Here is a 19,375-nt window from a genome sequence, read left to right as displayed (position 1 = left end):
TCCGATCTGAGTTTAAAAACGTCTAGTTATGAATCCATTGAACAATTGTTTTTTCTGTGTCCTTTTTCAGCCTCGGTTTGGTCGTGTGTACTGAGGAAATGCAAGATAAATAGAGATCCTAGAGGCTAGAGTGAGGAGCCACAATGGATGGTCAACCATGGCTCTCAAGGGATGTTTGCTTCTTGTCATCTTGTGTGAAACGTGTAGCTTTTGCTGCTACACTTTATGCTGTCTGGAGAGGTAGGAACCAGAAGATATTTAGTAGCCTTCAAATTTCTCCCACTGCTGTCAGCAATCAAGTAATTAGAGAGATTTGCAGCATTGTGCTAGGATGGAGACCTATACCTAGGCTTCAGCAAAATCTGGAGCTATGCTTGGAATTAGGAGTTTCCCTTGCTGCATTTGATCCCTTTTTTTTTTTTTGTCAAAAGGACATTTGATCCCATTAACAAAAATTAGCACCCCCCCCCCCCCAAAAAAAAAGAAAAGAAAAGAAAAGTAAAGGGAACAAAATAGTCAACTGCCCACTAAGTTATTGATTGTTTTTTAGAAACATTTTCCTGACCTTTTCTATCACAGTCTATATTCCTGATGAATATCATCCCAATGAAGCAAAAGACAAGAAGTACAGATTCCAACAGTTCTAATCACGATCCTTTTTTGCATCAAGAAAAATGGCTAATATCAAATTTAACTGAATTTGCAGTGAACCTAACAACAAATGGGCGTGGCTTGAAGGCGGCCATTGATTTTATGAGGCGACACATGTTCAATCTCAAAGCCAAATGGTGCTGCAGGATCATTTATAATCTCTCTGATACTCTTGATGCTAATGAAGATGAAGGTGGTGGCAAAACCATTTGGTTCTCCTTCTAGCTAATGCACTCAAATGAAATGTGCCATCATATATGGCTTTGAGCTATTAAAGCTAGGAGACTAAGCATGGAATGAAATTCTAGGATTATCAGTCAAATGTATAATTCTAGTTAAAGAGTCCAATGGCAAACAGAACAAGAAAGAGTTGTATCTTAATTCAAAGGCCGGCAATACCTTGCGCTTTCAACTGATGAGCCATTTACAAGAGACAAATAAGTCTAAATGTAAATTAGTATCCTCTGGCAATTGCAAGTACCATTGCCTTTAAACAAGACATCAAAATTTTTCTAAACACTATTTTGCCTGCATCATGTTTTTCGATCAACTTCTTATCTCACAAACATCATATCATAAATATTACCACTATAATTATTTTGAATAATATTTCAAATAATCTTGTATCCAAATACATATAATTCCTATCATTCATGACGTGATCAAAGCAGGTTTGACTAGATTTTTGTGTATATCTTGTCGTACACCATCAATTTAATTTTAAGTTATGCACCCCATTATTTTACCTCTAAAGCTACACACATGTACCTTTTAATTTTAAGTTCCACCAAGGCACACAATCTTTCCTAGTCCTGGCAGGTTACATCATCACCACTTCTTCTAGTTTGATAAGGGGATTGGGATACTTAGAAATCAAGTTCCTTAGAAGATGATGCATCGTCCAGTCTGGAAACAGTATTTACATGGTCAAAAAGTAGACTTGTATTAATAAAATAAGAAGCAATGCTAGTGTAAAAGCATAATTTCTAGTAAAATTATCCGATAAATGAGAGAGCTCAATACCACACATTTAAGTGATACTTATTTGACAAATATTTCGGGACAAACTGAACTTCGTGTAAAGGACCATCACTTTGTATTATGCAAAATACCCGAAAAAAAGAGAAAAGGTTTTGCATAACTCTACATAATTCCAATACGTATGCATTGTTGATAATTGATTCTAGAAAGTATGACCACAAAAGAGTCACAACTTGGCATGCTTGACATACTTTTGAGCATCTTTGGTATTTTCTGCAAGGTTGCATACAAGTGTAAGCTTGGATGATGCCATCAAGGACCTATTCTCTGAGCTTGAGGAACTAGTTTTCCACAAATGCACTTCCCAGACCTGCACCCAATACCACAATAAGATTTTGCTTTTCATATTTGTTGCAGTATGCATGTTTAGAGAGTATAGGGTGAATCTTGTTAAGTGTGTGATTCAATCCTGCTCAAGTCTCATCCTAGAATAACAGAACACTAAAGTAATTCGTTCTGGCAAGTGAGAACTCATGCAGATTATTACCTACTGACAAACTATGGTTAAGAGACAATCAAGGAGTTCTTCAGACATGGTAAGGTACTTATCTGCAGGATTTTGAATTTTCTACGGCAACACACAAAAACAATTCATAAAATGTTGCAGACAACATGAGCCATTCATTAGTGCTGCAAGGCAAGTTCTAAGCATTACTCCTTTGTAAACAAGACACAGAGATGCACAATTGATTCCTACAGAGAGGTAATTTGACAATTGCAGAACATTTCAGATGCTATCTTTCAACTATCTGAAAGGAGGAAGACATTGCGCTGGCAGTCCCATGCATGTATCTATTTAGTAAAGGCATTTAAATCATGTCAGTTTCTGTTACCAAAAAGAAGAGTTGCAAGACTCAATAAAGCAAAAGGAAGAGGATTGAGGTTTAGTGGGGAGGGAGAGGTCGAGTTTCTAAGATGTTGCATTGATATCTATTTGTGAACTGTTATAGTATGAATGTTTAGATGTAACAGGATGTAGTTTGTTAACTGATTAAGTCAAATTCTGCTCAAATCTTATCCTAAAGTAACAGAACACTCAAAAGTGATTTGCATTCTAGCAGGTGAGAACTCATGTAGATTACCACCTAATGCCAAACAAACAAACTACACTTTGAGGAGTTAATCAAGATGTTTTTCAAAAATACCAGGTACTTGTAAGCAGCTTATTGCGATCAGAAGATCTATGGAAGCTCACAAATTTAATCAACAAAAAATGGACGATAAGAGGAACCATCATTAGTACTACAAGGCAAGCTGTATGCATTACTTTGGTCAAAATAAGAGACTAACTTGTCGGATTAATTCCTGTAAAGAGGTGACATGATGATGTCTAAAACTTCACACAATCTTTCAAGTTTCAATTATCTGAAAGGGGCAAAAGACGTAGCCTCTGTAGCAGTCTTTATATGTCTACTAAAGGCCTCTAAATCCTGTCAATTTCTGTTACCACCGAGTACAATCACAAGATTCAACAAAGCAAGAGGAACAGGAAAGATATAGCAGGGAAGGAGAGATGATGTACAGTCTTTAAGTTTTTTTTTTTTCTCGCGAGAAGTGGAGTCTTTAAGAAGTTACTTTGAAGCAATGTAAAAAGTATACATAGAATCTGTCATGGATTGTACAACCACTGGAGTAAAATACTATAAGCCTATATAATGCAAACAGAAGCAAGAACAATATATCTTTCCCTTTCAATGTTCATCCGTACTTAATTCTCATCAGATATTACTCTCCCACTAGGTAACTTTAATGAAACAATCATCACAGACATGCGCACGCTCACACGCACAACAGTTTTTGTTCATAGACATGTCTCAGGGTAAAACTACTAATACATCAAAGTAAATTCGTCCAAGTATTAGCAGAAATGGTACAACTTAATACCATCCTTCATCATTGTCGATTACAACTATGCATAAATTTGCAGCCTCTGCTTGCAAGAATCAAGAGTAAGCTTAGATGGAGAGAAATTTGCTGGAGTTACTGGTTATCGCAAGGCTACATTTACTGAAGAACAGAGAATAGTTAAGAGCTCTGAATGTGTAATGTCATTCTTAACGTAGCACCTACCTTTGTAATAGTCCAGCACAACTTCCATTAGACATCATATGTTTCACTTTGCAAAAGAAGTTCAAGCTAGAGTTTTAAACTGAATTTTAAGTGGCAAATTTGGTCTATGACTAATCATTAAATAAGATTAATTACTTACTAAGTACTTACTTGGCTGAAGTCAATTCACTTAGTCACTTATTTTCTTCCCCTCTAACCTTGGCCTCCCTTTGCAGAACACACATTGTAATCCTTAAGGGGGATTTGGACCTACAATGGGTCCCAAATGGGCCTCATCGGCACCCAAAAAGACTACGATTTTTGTAGTTTACATATAGCAAGAGTGCAAGACCATGTTTAAATAGATCCTCTACAAGTTCAATATGCGCTCCCCCAACATTTCACTATAGATTTACTTTATTTTTTAGAGAAATTTCTCTAACAAAATTAAAAAAAACCTACCAAAAAGTACACTACTATCTGCTGCAAAACTTGAAATTCTTCAATAAAAATCTGGAAAAAATAAGATTAACCTTAAAATACTCTACAAGTTGACCGGAAAAGGAGAGTTGTGACAATATGAGTAGGACTTATCAGCAAGGTCCAGATGATAATGACTTCTCTTGAAACAAACTTATAATTCTGATTTGTGGTTAATAAAAGGGAACAAACATACATGTAAAGAAAAAACAAGAAAGCCAAGCCTAATTACTGGCTTTGTTTTTCAAGTGGTAAAATAGAAAGAAAAAACAAGATACCACATTGGAAATCACTATCGATCTTGTGGCAAGAAAAATAGTTGTAGGACTAGTAATAGTAGTACCTGAATAATTTTGCCAGTACTGAGAGGAGTTGCCTCAGCAAACACAAGATCACCTACTTGAGCACTCTTGTGGTGGTTAATACTCAGTTGTATTCCGGCCACCCTCCGCCTGCCGGAGGCCGTATAAGCTCCGATGCTTCCCAACCCCTCCGCTATTAATGCTGACACCCCTCCATGCAACACCTTAAATGGCTGCTCATTCATTTCCCATTAGTTGTTGAGAAAATTAGTACAAGCCCATTTCAATTTACACATTCTTTTCCACTAACAAAAGCCCACAAACCAAGAAATCATTAGACTAAAACATGAGAGAACACAAAGTTAATTAACCTGACAGCAATTGGGAGTGACCAGAAGGCGGCCAGTAACTTTTTCCGGCGAGATGAGATCAAGCTCAAAGCCAAATGCTTTAAGCGGACCATCCAAGAGCTCTTCCTTTGTAAATTCAATTGGCGGTGGCCGCGGCGGCGACATCATGATTTTCTGCACCCTCGTATGACTACAGTAACTAACAACTACTAAGATTTATCTTTATAGTCGTGATCAAGTTTGAATTTAGGAACCCAAAATTGTCTACTTCTTGTATTATTCAAATAAGAACTGCTATGAAGAGAGTTGGAGGTGATTCAGATAAACCAGTAAACTGATTTCAGGTAGAACTCACTTTTCATGGTTCAAATGTCTCTAGTCTTTATAGTACTCTAGGCTTTCAACTTAGGAAAGGGAAAATGGTCATTTTAATCCTTCAACTTTATACTTTTGTCAATCTAGTCCCTTACCTTTGTTGTAACCTAATTTAGTCCTTTAATTTAAATTTTGTATCCAATTAAATCCTTTTTACGGTGGCACCACCAATTGAAATATTTCCAACACAAAAGTCACTGTCCACTTGGGGTGATATTGGGACTACACGTCAAGGCTAATATTGAAATGAAGAAAATAATAATGTTTTAGTCAGTTAAAGGAGAAAAACAAGCTTCATTTAATTATGGAGAAAGATTTAATATTGAGTACCAGTCTAAAGCAGCATCCACTCCTAGTCGACCACCCACCGCCTCAGCTCTTCCCCATCCCTGCTCCAAAACCTTCAATGCAAGCCCTTTATTTGACTATTCAAGCCTCCTATACTTCTTCCTCGACTTCTACTAGCCCACTGTCACATCTCCTACTACAATTGTGGTGATATCAGCTCCATTGAATTTGCATATAATGGCATCCTTTTTTGTAACTCCTAGGACATCATTCATGGTCCTCTCGAAGCACTAATATTGGGACACTCATACCATCAGTGCCAAACCCCACAATGTGATGTTTCCAAACTCCAAAGAGTACAATAACTACTCGTACAAAGCCAAATGCAACGACAACAACAGGGATTAAGTCGTTGGAAGAACCCAAAATTATTCGAATCCCAATTCTAGATCATTGTTGTTTGTCACTTTCATTTCTTATTAGAATCTCTCTCTCTCTCTCTCTCTCTCTCTCTCTCTCTCTCTCTCTCTCTCTCTCTCTCCCTTATTTAAGTAGTTTTTCTTTTCCCCGATTATTTTTCCTTTATCTAATACATTTTTATTTTAATCAAGTTACTTTAATGAAAATGTAGTAGAACTTGCAGGTAACAAGGGATAGTTATAGAATTTGCAGCATCTCCAACGGCTTCACTGGAGATGGAGGTGGTTGAGGCGAGCGGCTGTGGTGGAGGAGGTGGTGGTGAACCTTTACAACTATAGAAGCCCAAGAATGGTGGTGGAGCTGGAGAGTTTGTGAGACTCCATTAGGTTTAGAAACAGAAAGAGAATGTGTAATTATTCTTGAGTGATGGATGATTAATAGGAGTTGATGAAGAATGTAGAGGGGTGGTGCTTCTGAGTTCATCTGTCTAAGTTTTTTTGTGAGCTTACGAAGAAGATGACCGAACTGTTGCTAGGTTTTGTTTTTGTAAGAACTTTCTACTTTTCTCCCTGATTCAATAGTAAATTTACTTTTTCTTCTCCAAAGTTGTGGAAAAACTATTTTTTTTTTCATTTTAATATTGGGCTTCACTTGTACTTCCTATGTTACCCTTAAACATTTGGACAAAAAATGTTTTAATTGGTGGTGCCACAGGAAAAGGATTTAATTGGATACAAAATTTAAGCTAAAGGACCAAATTAGGCTAAAACAAAGTTAAGGGACTACATTGGCATAAATAAAAAGTTAAAGGATTAAAATGGTTATTTTCCCCTTAAGAAACCAAATTGTCCACTTCTTCTACCATTCAAACAAGCAAGTACTAGTTTGACTCCCAACAAAAAAGGCAATAGTGCTATGAAAAGATTTTCCAATAAAGTTTGAATTTTCTACATTTTTGTGAGTAATTTAGGATATTTAAATAGGGATATTTGTGTTTCATCAAAAGAATATTGTTGAATATTATTAAATTCACATATTGGTGAGTTCCAGATTACCAAGAAACAAGCCTAGCAGCCTTTCCAATAATTTACATTTGTTTTCTGCCCATGGTCGATAAATTCCTCGATCAAGTTACGTCTCCATCTTTTTTCCAACATAAATATCTGACTTGTGCACCTTTCTAGTTGTTACCCTTCTTTGACCATGGCCCAATGAATTCTTCGTTGAATTGTGATTTTTTTTTTGTCATTTGTCGCTATTTTATCTATATTCTATTCTATTCTAAATTATATAAGGAGAGGTCCAACTGGACCTATGGGAGATAGGTGGGGACTGAATTATCACCGAACCAAACAGTCGTCTGAATTTTTTAGAAGAGCCACTTATTGTGACAATTAGTGGGAGACAAGATTTAAAACTTTGATCTCCCAGTCTTGGTCAAACCTTGTCTCCCAGCCCACCAAGCCTATGGTTGTTGAATTGTGGCTTTCTAAGTAGAATTGAAATAAGAATTCAAATGCAAGAATTGCTTTTTAAGTCTTAAGCAAGAACTGGAGCAGCAAGAATAAAAAGGGTTGATAAGTTGATACATTGCTCCTACCCTCCCTTTGAGCCTATTCTTCTCTAACCACTAAAATTTTCCAGATTGCATCTCTGTTTTTTGGGATGAGGGAATCTTACATTGATTTTTTCACTTAGATTTTGTCAAAAGATTTAAAAAAAAACAATTTCTACTTTACTGCTTGAATTCTCTGTTTCTAATGATTTTCCTTAGATCTTGGCTTATAATGCGGGACTTAATTTGAAGAGTCAACTTAGAAATTGTTTCTTTTAACCACCTTTACCTTACTTAAATTAAAATATGGCTTTCTTTAGCCGCCTTCCATTAAAATAAAGGGGTAATTGTCCACGTTAGTCTAGCAGGCTAACCGGTGGGGATCAACCCATTCTCCCCAACGCATTATTATGACAAATTAATCTCAGATTCCTTAAAAAAAAAAATCTTAAACTGAAAATTGTAGGGGCTTTTTTGAATGAAAGCACCCTCCAAAAATAGGCGTATGCCGCTTGTTATGGCGAGCATTTGTTCAAAAAAATAATAATAATAAAGGGGTAATTAATTCCATTGACAACCCATCAGGTTTGGCAGAATTACAAGGACCGCCCTAATGCTTTTTAAGTGATTTTATCCAATTTTTCCTATTTAATTTCATGTTAATGACTTCCAACGCCAACAGATTTCTTGCTAATCGAGCATTTGGATTAGTTTTTAAAATGTGATCTTGGCTTTGGAAGAGGGTCACTAAAATTTTAACCTCAGAAAATAGAGGTCCCCATCATAATGACTTAGGGAGGTCCATATAATTATGACTCACTTTTTTAGGGGAAATTAATGCAATAACTTCTACTTTTTAATTAGGAAAATTAAGTTCTACTAAATAGTTGGCCGATGTGCGAAAGTATCTCTTCAATCTACATTGCACAAGTCTTACTTATAATCTATGGCTTCAGTATTGTTGCAACAATATTGTAACAACATAGAGTAATAATTTTATGATGTATCCAATTCGTCCTTAAAATTTTCACTGGAAAACCCTAAAAGATTCCCAATTGTAATCCTGTAAAATTTAGAATTCTACCTGTTTAATCACGAAGGCTAGTCCAGATGGTTGCTCTAGTTCTCTCTTGTTCAAAGGAAATGGGAAAAAAAAAAAAAAGGAAAACTCTCCCTATTTTCCATGCCCAAAAGAAATTCTGGTTTTTTCACGTAGGACATGCCGTGTACGGGTAGCAATCAGGTCATGTCACAATTCACTAGCTGGCAGGTTAGGTTGAGACCTAGTTATTCTGGGCAATATGTGAATTCGAATACGACCCAAAAAATTTAAATGAGTCAACATTTTTTACCTGAAAACGACTCACTAATTTCACAGGTTACTCGAACCAGATCTGAATAACGTATTTGCTTTAACTTTCTTTTCTTTTCTTTTCTTGTTTTATTCTCACCTTGATGGTACGGTGGACTTTTCTATAATGGAGTTCCCATAAGAATATAGAAAATTACAACTCAAACCTAGATTTCGTATATGATACTTGTAGTAATTTTTTGGTTTTCCTTTTTGTACAAAAAAAAATCATGAACAAAAACAAAATTACGACACTTTCACAAATAAAATATCTTACTTTCACATAATATTCATGATCCAGTTCTCATAATACTAATTTATAATCTTCAGGTTAGTTTTCTTTTTATTTACTTTATGCCTTCAATTTATCAAATTAAATTACAAACTTACACATTAAACACGTCAGATGAGTCAAATGGGTCAACGGTGTTTGACCTAATTTGGACCTATTTGCTTCGCGGGTTATTCGAGTCTAATATGATTTTGATCCGAACTCGTAAAGAGCAAATACATACCCGCTAATTCCGTATTAAATTTGAATTGTATTTTCAGGTCACATGGAGAATTGTCTCTCCTAGACATGCGGCATGTCTAACGCTACTGTTTCGTGTTAGATTTGAATTGCATTTTCAAGGTCACATGGAGAATTGTCACTCCGACACATGCGGCATGCCTAACGCTACTGTTTCACCTCGTTCATGCTGCCGCCATCCATTAGTGGCATGAATTTTATGGATCTTTTGATGCCAAATTGCCAACACGGAATTTTCATCCCTTGAGGTTTCTCATGTGCCGCGCACTGGGAGAGGGCTACACTAGTGTAGCTGAGGTCAGGTATGGCTCAGTCTAATTATTGTATTTTCTAGTTACTTAGTGCATAATTAAATTATATTATTGTATTCGATATAAAAATGACGTACATAAATAAAATATTCAACATATATTCAGTATGATATTATGATATGTTTATGTATCAAAAATTTAAACACATTAATGATCTAATTATTCAGTACGATATTATGATACATTTACACTAACCAGTGTAACGCGGAATGCAACACATTAATGTGTAACAGAGGATCTAGAGTCCAAGCTCACATGAGCAAGGAGGTCCATGTACATATGAATTTCCTTTTTACAAAAAAAAAATGACACAAAAATTGATTCTCTGACAAAAAGAATAAAAGAGAGAAATGTTCTGGATATCGAAGGAAAAGGAGGAAGAAATTCCTTTCAATAACAAAACGAATCCTCTATTCTACTGGCACCCCTACTACTTGTACGTATTGCTCTTAGCAGTGGCATGCTTGATATCCTTTGGAGCATCAAGGACCTATTCTCTGAGCTTGAGGAACTAGTCTTCCAGAAGTGCACTTCCCACACTAGCAACCAATACCACAATAACATCTTTTTGAGGCATTCATTTTGCAGGAATTATTGAAAAACGAAAAGGTGGTTAAGTAATTAAGGACTGTTTGGATTTGGAAGCAATGACAGAACTAGAACGTTTACTTTGTGAGGGCTTGTTCCGTGCACCCACCATATATACTTTGGAGTGAGTTAGAAAGTTTTTAAATTTTTTACTTATAAAGGATAATATTAAAAGTTCAAAAGATTAGGGGAGAAAATCATCAATTTGTAAGACTTGAGGGACAGCGGCCTCTAGGTCCGTCCTTGCTTTGAAGGAATACCTAATGGGCCTCATGGGACCCCAAAAATCCTAAAATTGTATTTCTACCTCAAGTAAAGGAAGACTATATCCGAATATATCCTCCAGAACTTCTCTAACAAAAGTAGAAAATGTATCTACCATCTACAAACTTGAGATTTTTGTCAAAAATTTAGGGAAACTCAATAAGTTCACCTTAGAAAACTTTATAAGTTAGACTTGAAAAATCATTTAGAGCTACATGTTAGCGAGTTTCGTTCAAGCAACATATCACATATTCCAATTTGCCGGAAAAAAAAAAAGAAAGAAAAAAGAGATAACCAAGTCTATAATGAGATTCGAATTCGAAATCTCTCACTTATACTAAAAAAAAAAGTCTATAGTGGGATTGTTTTAGAACGGAAAAAGAAAAAAAGAAAAAACCATAATGGAAATACTGATCATGGCAAGAATAGTAGTAGCACTGGTAGCACTAGCACCTGAATAGTATTGTCTGGACTGAGACGAGTAGCCTCAGCAAAGTCAAGATCACCTACTTGAGCGCTCCTGAGATGGTCAATGCTGAGTTGTATTCCGGCCACCCTCCGCTTCCCGGAGGCCGCATAGGCTCCTCTGCTCGCCAGCCCCTTTGTCTGGGGAGATTGGTTCAATGTCAATGCCGAATGCTCGAAGAGGACCCATAAAAGAGCTCTTAGTTTGTTAGTTCAACTGGCGGCGGTGGGGACTGCGGCTGCGGCAGTACGAGGAAGCAGAAAGGTATGTGAAGAAGCGCTGAGCTTCCTCGGACCGAGCTGACCTACTGAGCTCGGCGTGCTGATGAGGAAAGCGTGTCCAAACCCTGCAAAATAAACGAGAAGATGCCTATAGGATGACTAGCAGGGGAACCCCGAGGTTGTCCCCGGAGGCACTCCGACGGTCAAGTTAATCTTCCGGTGAGTGGAATTCATAAGGAGTAAAACAGTCGGGGGTAATTTGCCAGTAGTGAGCGTACCTTGTGCAGTGGATGTGCGTTACCATTTATACCTGCTGGTAAGTCCGACCTCCGTACGTTTCGGGACTTGCCCATAATAGTCTCAATCCCGTGCTAAGGGGGATCCTTCCCGCCCTCTGCGGGATTGTTCTCTGGAACCCTTCGGAGCCCTAGCGGCGGTGTGCCTCAGGATGGTTGCTATGGACCTGAGGTCCGAGCTCAGCTCTGGCCTTCCTGAGCTGCCACGTGTCTCGACCTAGGACGGGGCCTCTGCAGTATGGTGTTTAAATTACTAGAGAAATGACAATATATTACATGCTTCATCTGCATCACCTGACACTACATAAATAAACGAGAAGGAATCGCATGTTTTATCTATATGCTACGTGATCATCAAGTAATGATAGTAAGATATATCCTGGCTTATTGGGTAGGATACCTTTATGGTAGGAACGCGTTGACCGTGCCTATGGTAGGAAGGCCTCCAAAGGCCGACACGTGTTGCAGGTGGATGGATTGCAAACGGAGACGTTAAGCCGTGGAATCGCGCGTGGAGATGCAACGTTAACATATTGTCCGCGGCTGCAAGGTAAAAGCACAGGTTCGGATATTGCCTATTATATGAATACAATAGTCAATTGTTTTGAAAGACTAAGTCTGCCTAGATATTGCCAACTAATTAAAGATAACTTTTATTTAACATAGCAAATACATATTTACATATGAAGACGGTAATAAGAATACATAAAATAATTAATGATACCAAAAGTTATCCTTAGTGTTTGGGTTTTACATTCTTATTCAAATCTAATCAGGGTCAAATTTGGGTTAGATATATACAAATTAAGTAGTATTTTAGGGTCGAATGTTCTATATTTTTTCTTAAACTATAATGTTACTTTTTTTAAAATTTTTGGTAGAATTGGTGTTGTTATTATCATATTTATCAAAAAAAAAAATTCCACGTTAAAAGGCCAGTAGTACTTTTTTTTTATTTAGTGATTTCATAATTTAGATTTCATGAATGGTACCATTCTTGATTTTTTAAATCCACGACATTATTTCCTTTTGTTTTCTGTATAATTTTGCTATTTTACTTAGGATTACTAAGTTAAAAGATAAAATATTATTATTTACTTTTTTACTTTTACTAAGTTTGGTAATGTTTTCTCTTTATTTACCTTCCCACTAATAAATTTCAAACCAAATTCCTATATAAGTGGAGCCACTTCTTACTTATTTAAATTAGAAAGGCATGGAAGGCACTTCTTACTTAGAAAAATGTTATTTGCACTCCATTTTTTATTATTTGTAATTCCACCATTTGTTTTATCATATAGTCTAATTAATGAAAACTATATGATCAAAATGATTATTGAAGTGTGAATAACAAAAATATAGTGTAAATAATCTTACTTATTTAAATTAATAAGAAAGCATGAAAGGATGTCATATTTGTAATCTCTTGTTATGGTCTTATAAAAATTTTAATTGGAGTAGAATCATAAATAACGCAAGGTAATCGAAAACGTGATAGGTTGAAGTACAAATAAGATAACATGCACATTAACCAACAATTTGAAATGAAATGATTTTAAAAAATAACTAACAATTTCAAATGTGAAGAGTAGATGTAGAAGTTAAGAGAAATATATTTTATAAATTAAATTAAATGTGAAATGCTAGAAAAATAGAATTGGTAGTGGGAAGACGTGTGAAGGCTTGTTGCTAAAAATTCTTTCTCAAATTTATATAGATATAGATAGATATAGATGTCTTTTTTTTAGTGGTTCAATCTCATATTCATGAACTATTTGCAGAAAAAAAAAATTCTGGACTATACTAATTTTGTTATACCAACTCTGTTATTCTTATTAGTGTATTAATTGTTACGCTATTTCTCTCATTTTGTTGGGTCTACATTAATACAAGTGTAATTGTTATTATGTCTCGTGTCCCAGAAAATACATAATATCCTATTCAGGTGGATACATGCAACAGATAATCAAATTGATGGTAAAAATTTAGAATGAATAAGTTGCTTTTGCATAACGGTTGTAAAGGTTTCTTGAGACTTTATGAATTAGGTGTCTTGCGTTTGCAAAAAGAATTTCAGAAGATTTTTTGTATTGGAAATGGAGTTAAAACTTGCTATAGATTACTTTCCTGTATTTCAATCTTATCGTAAAGGGTAATTTGCTGTTGAACCTAATTTTTTTTCTGATTATATCCAGCTAATAAATTAACTTAAGAAAATAGATAATTTATGGAGGAAAGCTATAAGTAGCTGGTGCTTATTTTGAAAAATAGATTTATTTTTATTTTATCCAATAAATAAATTAGTTTATGAAAAATGGGTACTCTGTTCTTATAATGGAGGAAAGCCATAAAGAGCTAGTGTTTTATTCAAAAAGGATCTATTTTTATTTTATCCGATAAATAAATTTTTTGTATGCATAAATGGGTACTCTATTCTTATAATGGAGGAAAGTCAGGAAGAGCTAGTATTTTATAAAAAAATGTGTTTATTTTTAGTTTAGCCAATAAATAAAATTTTTTATTTATAGAAAAATGGGTACGCTGTTCTTATAATGGAAAAAAGTCATAAAGAGCTAGTGTTTTATTGAAAAACGGGTTTATTTTTATTTGATCCGATAAATAAAATTTTTTATGAGAAAAACGGGCACTGTGTTCTTATAATGGAGGAAAGTCATAAAGAGCTAGTGTTTTATTGGAAAATGGGTTTATGCAGAATTTTATTTTATCCATAAATTTTTTTTATGGAAAAATGTGTACTCTATTCTTATAATGGCGGAAAGCCATAAAGAGCTAGTGTTGTATTCAAAAACAGGTTTATTTTTATTTTATCCAATAAATAAATTTTTGTATGGATGTCTAGATAACATTTATTGATCGGATCAAAAGAAAATTTATTTTAACACTCATTTTTCCAAAAACAAATTTTCTTTTCGAAAAAAAAAGAAAATAAGCCCGTTTTCTAATAAAACAGTCGCTGTTTATGGCTTTCCTACATTATAAGGAAAGAGTACCCATTTTCTCAAAAACAAATTTATTTATCAAAATAAAATAAACATAAAGGCGTTTTACAATTAACCACCCACTATTTACGGCTTGCCTCCATAAATTATCCACTTCACTATATTTCATAAGTTAATTTACTAGTTGGATAAAATTGGAATAAAATTAGGTTGAACAGCAAATTACCCTTTAGGATAAAATTGAAATACAGGAAAGTAACCTATAACAAGTTTTAATTCCGTTTCCACTACAAAAAATCTTCTGCAATTGTTTTTACAAACGCAAGAAGAATAATTCATAAAGTCTCAAGAAACCTTTACAACCGTTATGCAAAAGCAACTTATTCATTCTAAAATTTTAGCATCAATTTGATTACCTATTGGACGTATCAACGTCAATAAGATAATATGTATTTTCTGATACACGAGACATAATAAGAATTAAACTTGCATTAATGTTGACCTAACAAAATGAGAAAAGTGGCGTAACAAATAATACAATAATAAGAATAACATATTTGGTATAACAAATTTGGTATAGTCTAAAATTTTATTTTTTTTTCTGCAGATAGTTCACGAATATAAGGTGCAACCACTAAAAAGAATGACATGCATATGTAATGTAAAAATGAATATAAAATGAATGTAGTTACATTGTGTCATCCGGTATTCGGGTCCATAGTGGAAGCCGAACTTCAATAATGGAAAGCCAAAGTTGAAGCTTACTTCAGACGCTATGGGGAAGAAGTGGGGTCACCAAATATTTGGTACAAAGGAAAGACTTGCAATAACATAGTATGGAAGTCAGTCTGCTGTTTGCTTCCATCCGTACACGCTTTTACTTGATTCCTTATGCACGCGCTCTCCAACAATTTAACGTCTCCGTTTGGACCGTTTTGCCCCTAACACGTGTCGCTCTCTGCCGGCATTCCTACCATAGGCAGGTTCCTACCATAAAGGTATCCTTATTGGGTAGGATTTAATTTAAAAGGTGGTGAAAAGCAAATGTATATGATTACTACTTGAAATCCCCTGGTTCTACCTATTTTCCTGATATCTTGGCTTATTGGGTAGGATATAATTTAAAAGGTTAACTTATAAGCTTTTTTTTGAATATAAATTACAGGACTCGAATTCGAAATTTCTCATTTAATGTAAATTATATTTTATAACGACCTTTACTTTACTTTTGTATAAAATATGGTTTGCTTTAGCTGCTTTAACTCAATTTGAAGATTTCACCCTTCAAGCTAGTGATTTTGCCATCTTTCCAGCCTTTCCATCTTCCATCGATCACTTCTCCGCCGCATCTTTGCTTCAGTATCCTATCCCAATTCGATTTCCCTGATCTTTAGTAGCTTCCTCACCGAACAGCCTCGGTTTCAGTCCCCCCAAGCCCTTTAGGTTAGGCTACTCCTATTTTTCACACAGATCCGAGGTGTCACAAAGTTCTGTTCAATTCAAATCGATTTGTATAATTCTTGTTAAATTTGTGTAAACTTCTACAACTTCAGGATAATTGTAAATTTTACATTAATTTAATTATATGAATTAACAAATTAAAGTTTACACCCCAAATAAATTAATAAAGTGTAATTTTTAATCTAGCTATGGCCTTCCAAGTCAAGTGACTCCTTGAGTCCATTTCTGGATTAGGTGGTTGACCAATTCTTTAAATCAATTTGCCGGATTAATATGTATACACATGCGTGTAATTATGTATGCACTAACAATAGAGAGGTCAATAAGACGTGCACAAAATTTTTTCTTTCTTTACATCTTTTTTTTTTCAGCAATAACAACTATTTAACCTATTCCTATTCCTACTCCTGCACTTACTCTTAGTCCAAAAGATGTAAGTCTAAAGAGACTTGTATGAGAGTCGAGGGGTGAACTAGTAGATAAATATACTACTGCACTCTCAGGATTTTTTAAGAACAAAAAGCACTGTACTTTCTTGTGTGATGCACTAGATGGGATTTGAATCCTCAACTTAATACACGGGTGAGTTTTAAAGTGACTCTTATAGCTATTAAACCAATGCCCAATGGATCCAACGGTGTTTTTCTTTCTTCACAGCAGCATGTAGTTTTTCCACCAGTTTTAATAGTTTAAGATTCAGATAGTTGATCGACTGCCTCTGCTGCACTCCGGATCCGAATGTGTTTTTTCAAATTGACCAAGAAGTTGCTTTCTATTAAGTCAATACGATAAGATCTGTTGTGCCAACATGGGCTTTAGTCAAGGCTGTCTAGAATGCTAAATTCAATGGATTTGGTCTCATATCATGTAGCCCATATGAGCTTAGACTGCTACGTTAAATGGGCTCTCTAAGTTATGGCTTTCCTCTTCCCTTACTAGTCTTCATATTTCTTCGACATACTTCCCAGAAAACCCTCCAAAAATTTCGTGAAGAGGCTATAATCACGGCAATAGTGTCCGTAGCCATCATGACCTAAAATTGTTAGGGAGCTAAAATTATAGATTTTGCCTCAATTAATTCGGATTTTAAGAGTAGCAATGGTGCATTTCGGAGAAAAAATGCCTAGAAAATACAGTTGTATGGCAAAAACTTGGATAGATCCGATCTTGTGGATTTAGTAATTCAAATTTTATGACATTTTCAATATTTGAATTGATGAGATGGCGTGACAAATTTTGAACGACTAGATCTACTCAAATGTTGTATACCTATAAAGAGTATGGCGGTGGGTGGGGAAACTTGAGCAAATTGTCCTCAACCCAAAATCAGAAAGGGAGGTTGTTACTAGAGAAATGAAAATGAAAGGTAAAAAGCAGAAAAGGAAATATCAATAGTGGGACATGCTGATTTGTCATATGTTCAGAGATTTTTTTGTGGAAGTATGGTTCAGAGAGTTTGAATCTCCCTAGAAATCTTATGTACACGTTAAGGATGAACAAAGAATATTGCCCTTTAAATATGTCTTTTTTTTTTTAGAAAGGTTACCATTAGGCCTGTCAACGGGTCGGGTCTAGACCCGGATCCGGACCGGATCCGTGAAATTATTGCGGGTATGGGTAGGGATTTAATTCCGTTTCCCGGATCCGGATCCGTTTTGTCAAACAAAAAAACGGGTCGGATACGGAATATAGTATTCCGACCCGTATTAGACCCGGATCCGGATATAAATGAATTAATAATTTAAAAAATATATATTTATCAATATAATTTGATTAGGGTGATGTATTTTAATAAAGTTAATTTGATTTCTTTTCTTATTTGGTTTTTTCTTTGCATTAGTTAGAAATTAGTTTACAAATATATTATTTTCTCATTTTTATTAGAAATTATAAATTTTGGTAAATTTATTCGGGTAGACCCGGATCCGGATCCGGACCGCCGGATCCGGATCCGGAACATAGAATAAAAGACCCGTCGGGTAAACGGGTCGGGTCCGGATCCGCATAGTAATTCGGGCCCGGGTCCGGAATAATGAATTCCGGCCCGGACCCGGCCCATTGACAGCCCTAGTTACCATATTCTTTTGTGAGTTCACCTACAAAAAAAGTAATTAACAATCACGTTATACTTAAGTGATAGACGCAAATGTAAAAATTTCTAAAATCAAGAAAGTAAATTATCTTTATCTTTGTTTATGTCGTATTCACTTGTATATCATATTGAGTAGCACTTTCCTTCTTTTTTTTTTTGTTATCCAGTTTTTTTTTTTTTTTTTTTTTTTGTTATCCAGTTTTGTTTTGGGGATAATTCAAATGGAATAAGCTACAAATACATCAGATTGACCAGGAGGGTGATAAATGCTGTATAAACAGTACATCTAGATCTGGTATATCCATAGAAATCCATAGAAATCCCTGTTCATCTAGGGATTCCACCCCCTAGTCCTCCCCCCCCAACCCGCTCCATAGAAATCCCTAGATGAACAGAAAATTCATAGGAGCAGTAGAAAACTCTTATTAAGAAAATTTAGAAGAGACTTTATTAGAAAATTAAAACGAAATCCATGGCCATGGTCTCCTTCCCTAAGGAAAGATCTTTTAAATGAGGAAAAAAAAGTAGAAAAAAGTTGAAGAACAGGAGAGTTAGAGAGGAGTTAAATTCTTCGTTCAGAAAGTCTTTTGAAAAGGGTGGTGTCCCCTACCGTGAATTGGGTTGCCATTAAAACAAAAAAAAAAAGATTTATGACCATTTTCAAACGAATTTATGTGGAAGTTTGCCAATTTGATAGGGATCAAGCCAACTCCAATGAGAGTAATTGATTAATGAAGTTGTGGACAATTTTCAGAAGGACCATATCCATCTCATCTTTCCTTTTAATTGCTATAAATCAACACATGCATAGCTTCAACGCCCTAGGTAGAAGACTTTGCAATATTATGTTTTCCCAAATTGGACCACTTTGATTTTAGGCTCATAGGCCACAGATAATGACACCAGTCTTGATTGAATGGAGAAATAGCGAGTTTTCAATTTATTTAGCAGTAGCAGTTACCAGTAGCATTCTTCTGCCATAGATTAACATGACTGAGCTATCAAACATCAAAAGTATAATTCAAATAACATAAAAGACAAAAATACTTAACAAAATTTTGTTTCATGTGTGTAAGATAGAGATAAAATGTGATAAATTTTTATGGCTTGCAAAACACCGCCAGATATTCAGCCCGTTGGGATTCCAAAAATTAGGGATAATTTCAGAAACCTCCCTTGAGGTTTTTAACAATTTCATTTAGCTCCCTCAAGCTTTTAAAAATTACACATACCTCTCTTGTCATTTAAAATGACAATACTACCCTTAAATATTTTAATGAAATTTCCTTGTTATATTTAGAATGACTTTTAAAATTATTTTT

General features: G+C 35.1%; 1 protein-coding gene across 1 annotated transcript; it reads right to left on the bottom strand.

Annotated features, from left to right (window-relative positions):
* Positions 1–1,618: 1,618 nt before the first annotated feature.
* LOC113741959 (1,4-dihydroxy-2-naphthoyl-CoA thioesterase 1) lies at positions 1,619–5,240 on the bottom strand. The gene is made up of 3 exons (XM_027269633.2): positions 4,895–5,240; positions 4,565–4,756; positions 1,619–2,002 (listed from the first exon to the last, which is right to left on the bottom strand). The coding sequence occupies exons 1-3, from the start codon at positions 5,039–5,041 to the stop codon at positions 1,859–1,861; spliced, it is 483 nt and encodes a 160-aa protein (XP_027125434.1). The 5' UTR covers positions 5,042–5,240; the 3' UTR covers positions 1,619–1,858.
* Positions 5,241–19,375: the final 14,135 nt, after the last annotated feature.

This window comes from Coffea arabica, chromosome 4e (genome assembly GCF_036785885.1).
Source record: "Coffea arabica cultivar ET-39 chromosome 4e, Coffea Arabica ET-39 HiFi, whole genome shotgun sequence".
In the NCBI taxonomy this organism is placed as follows: Eukaryota; Viridiplantae; Streptophyta; class Magnoliopsida; order Gentianales; family Rubiaceae; genus Coffea; species Coffea arabica.
The sequence above is the reverse complement of the archived record's forward strand: the minus strand, read 5'-3'. Positions and strand labels throughout refer to the sequence as shown.

What these genes read in the sequence shown, in the direction of transcription:
- LOC113741959 (XM_027269633.2), bottom strand. Translation starts at nt 5,041, where the DNA reads ATGATGTCGCCGCCGCGGCCACCGCCAATTGAATTTACAAAGGAAGAG. An exon ending in TCACTCCCAATTGCTGTCAG is followed by an intron (nt 4,757 to 4,894) that starts GTTAATTAACTT and finishes ATGAATGAGCAG; the next exon opens with CCATTTAAGGTGTTGCATGG. An exon ending in GTACTGGCAAAATTATTCAG is followed by an intron (nt 2,003 to 4,564) that starts GTACTACTATTA and finishes TATTGGGTGCAG; the next exon opens with GTCTGGGAAGTGCATTTGTG.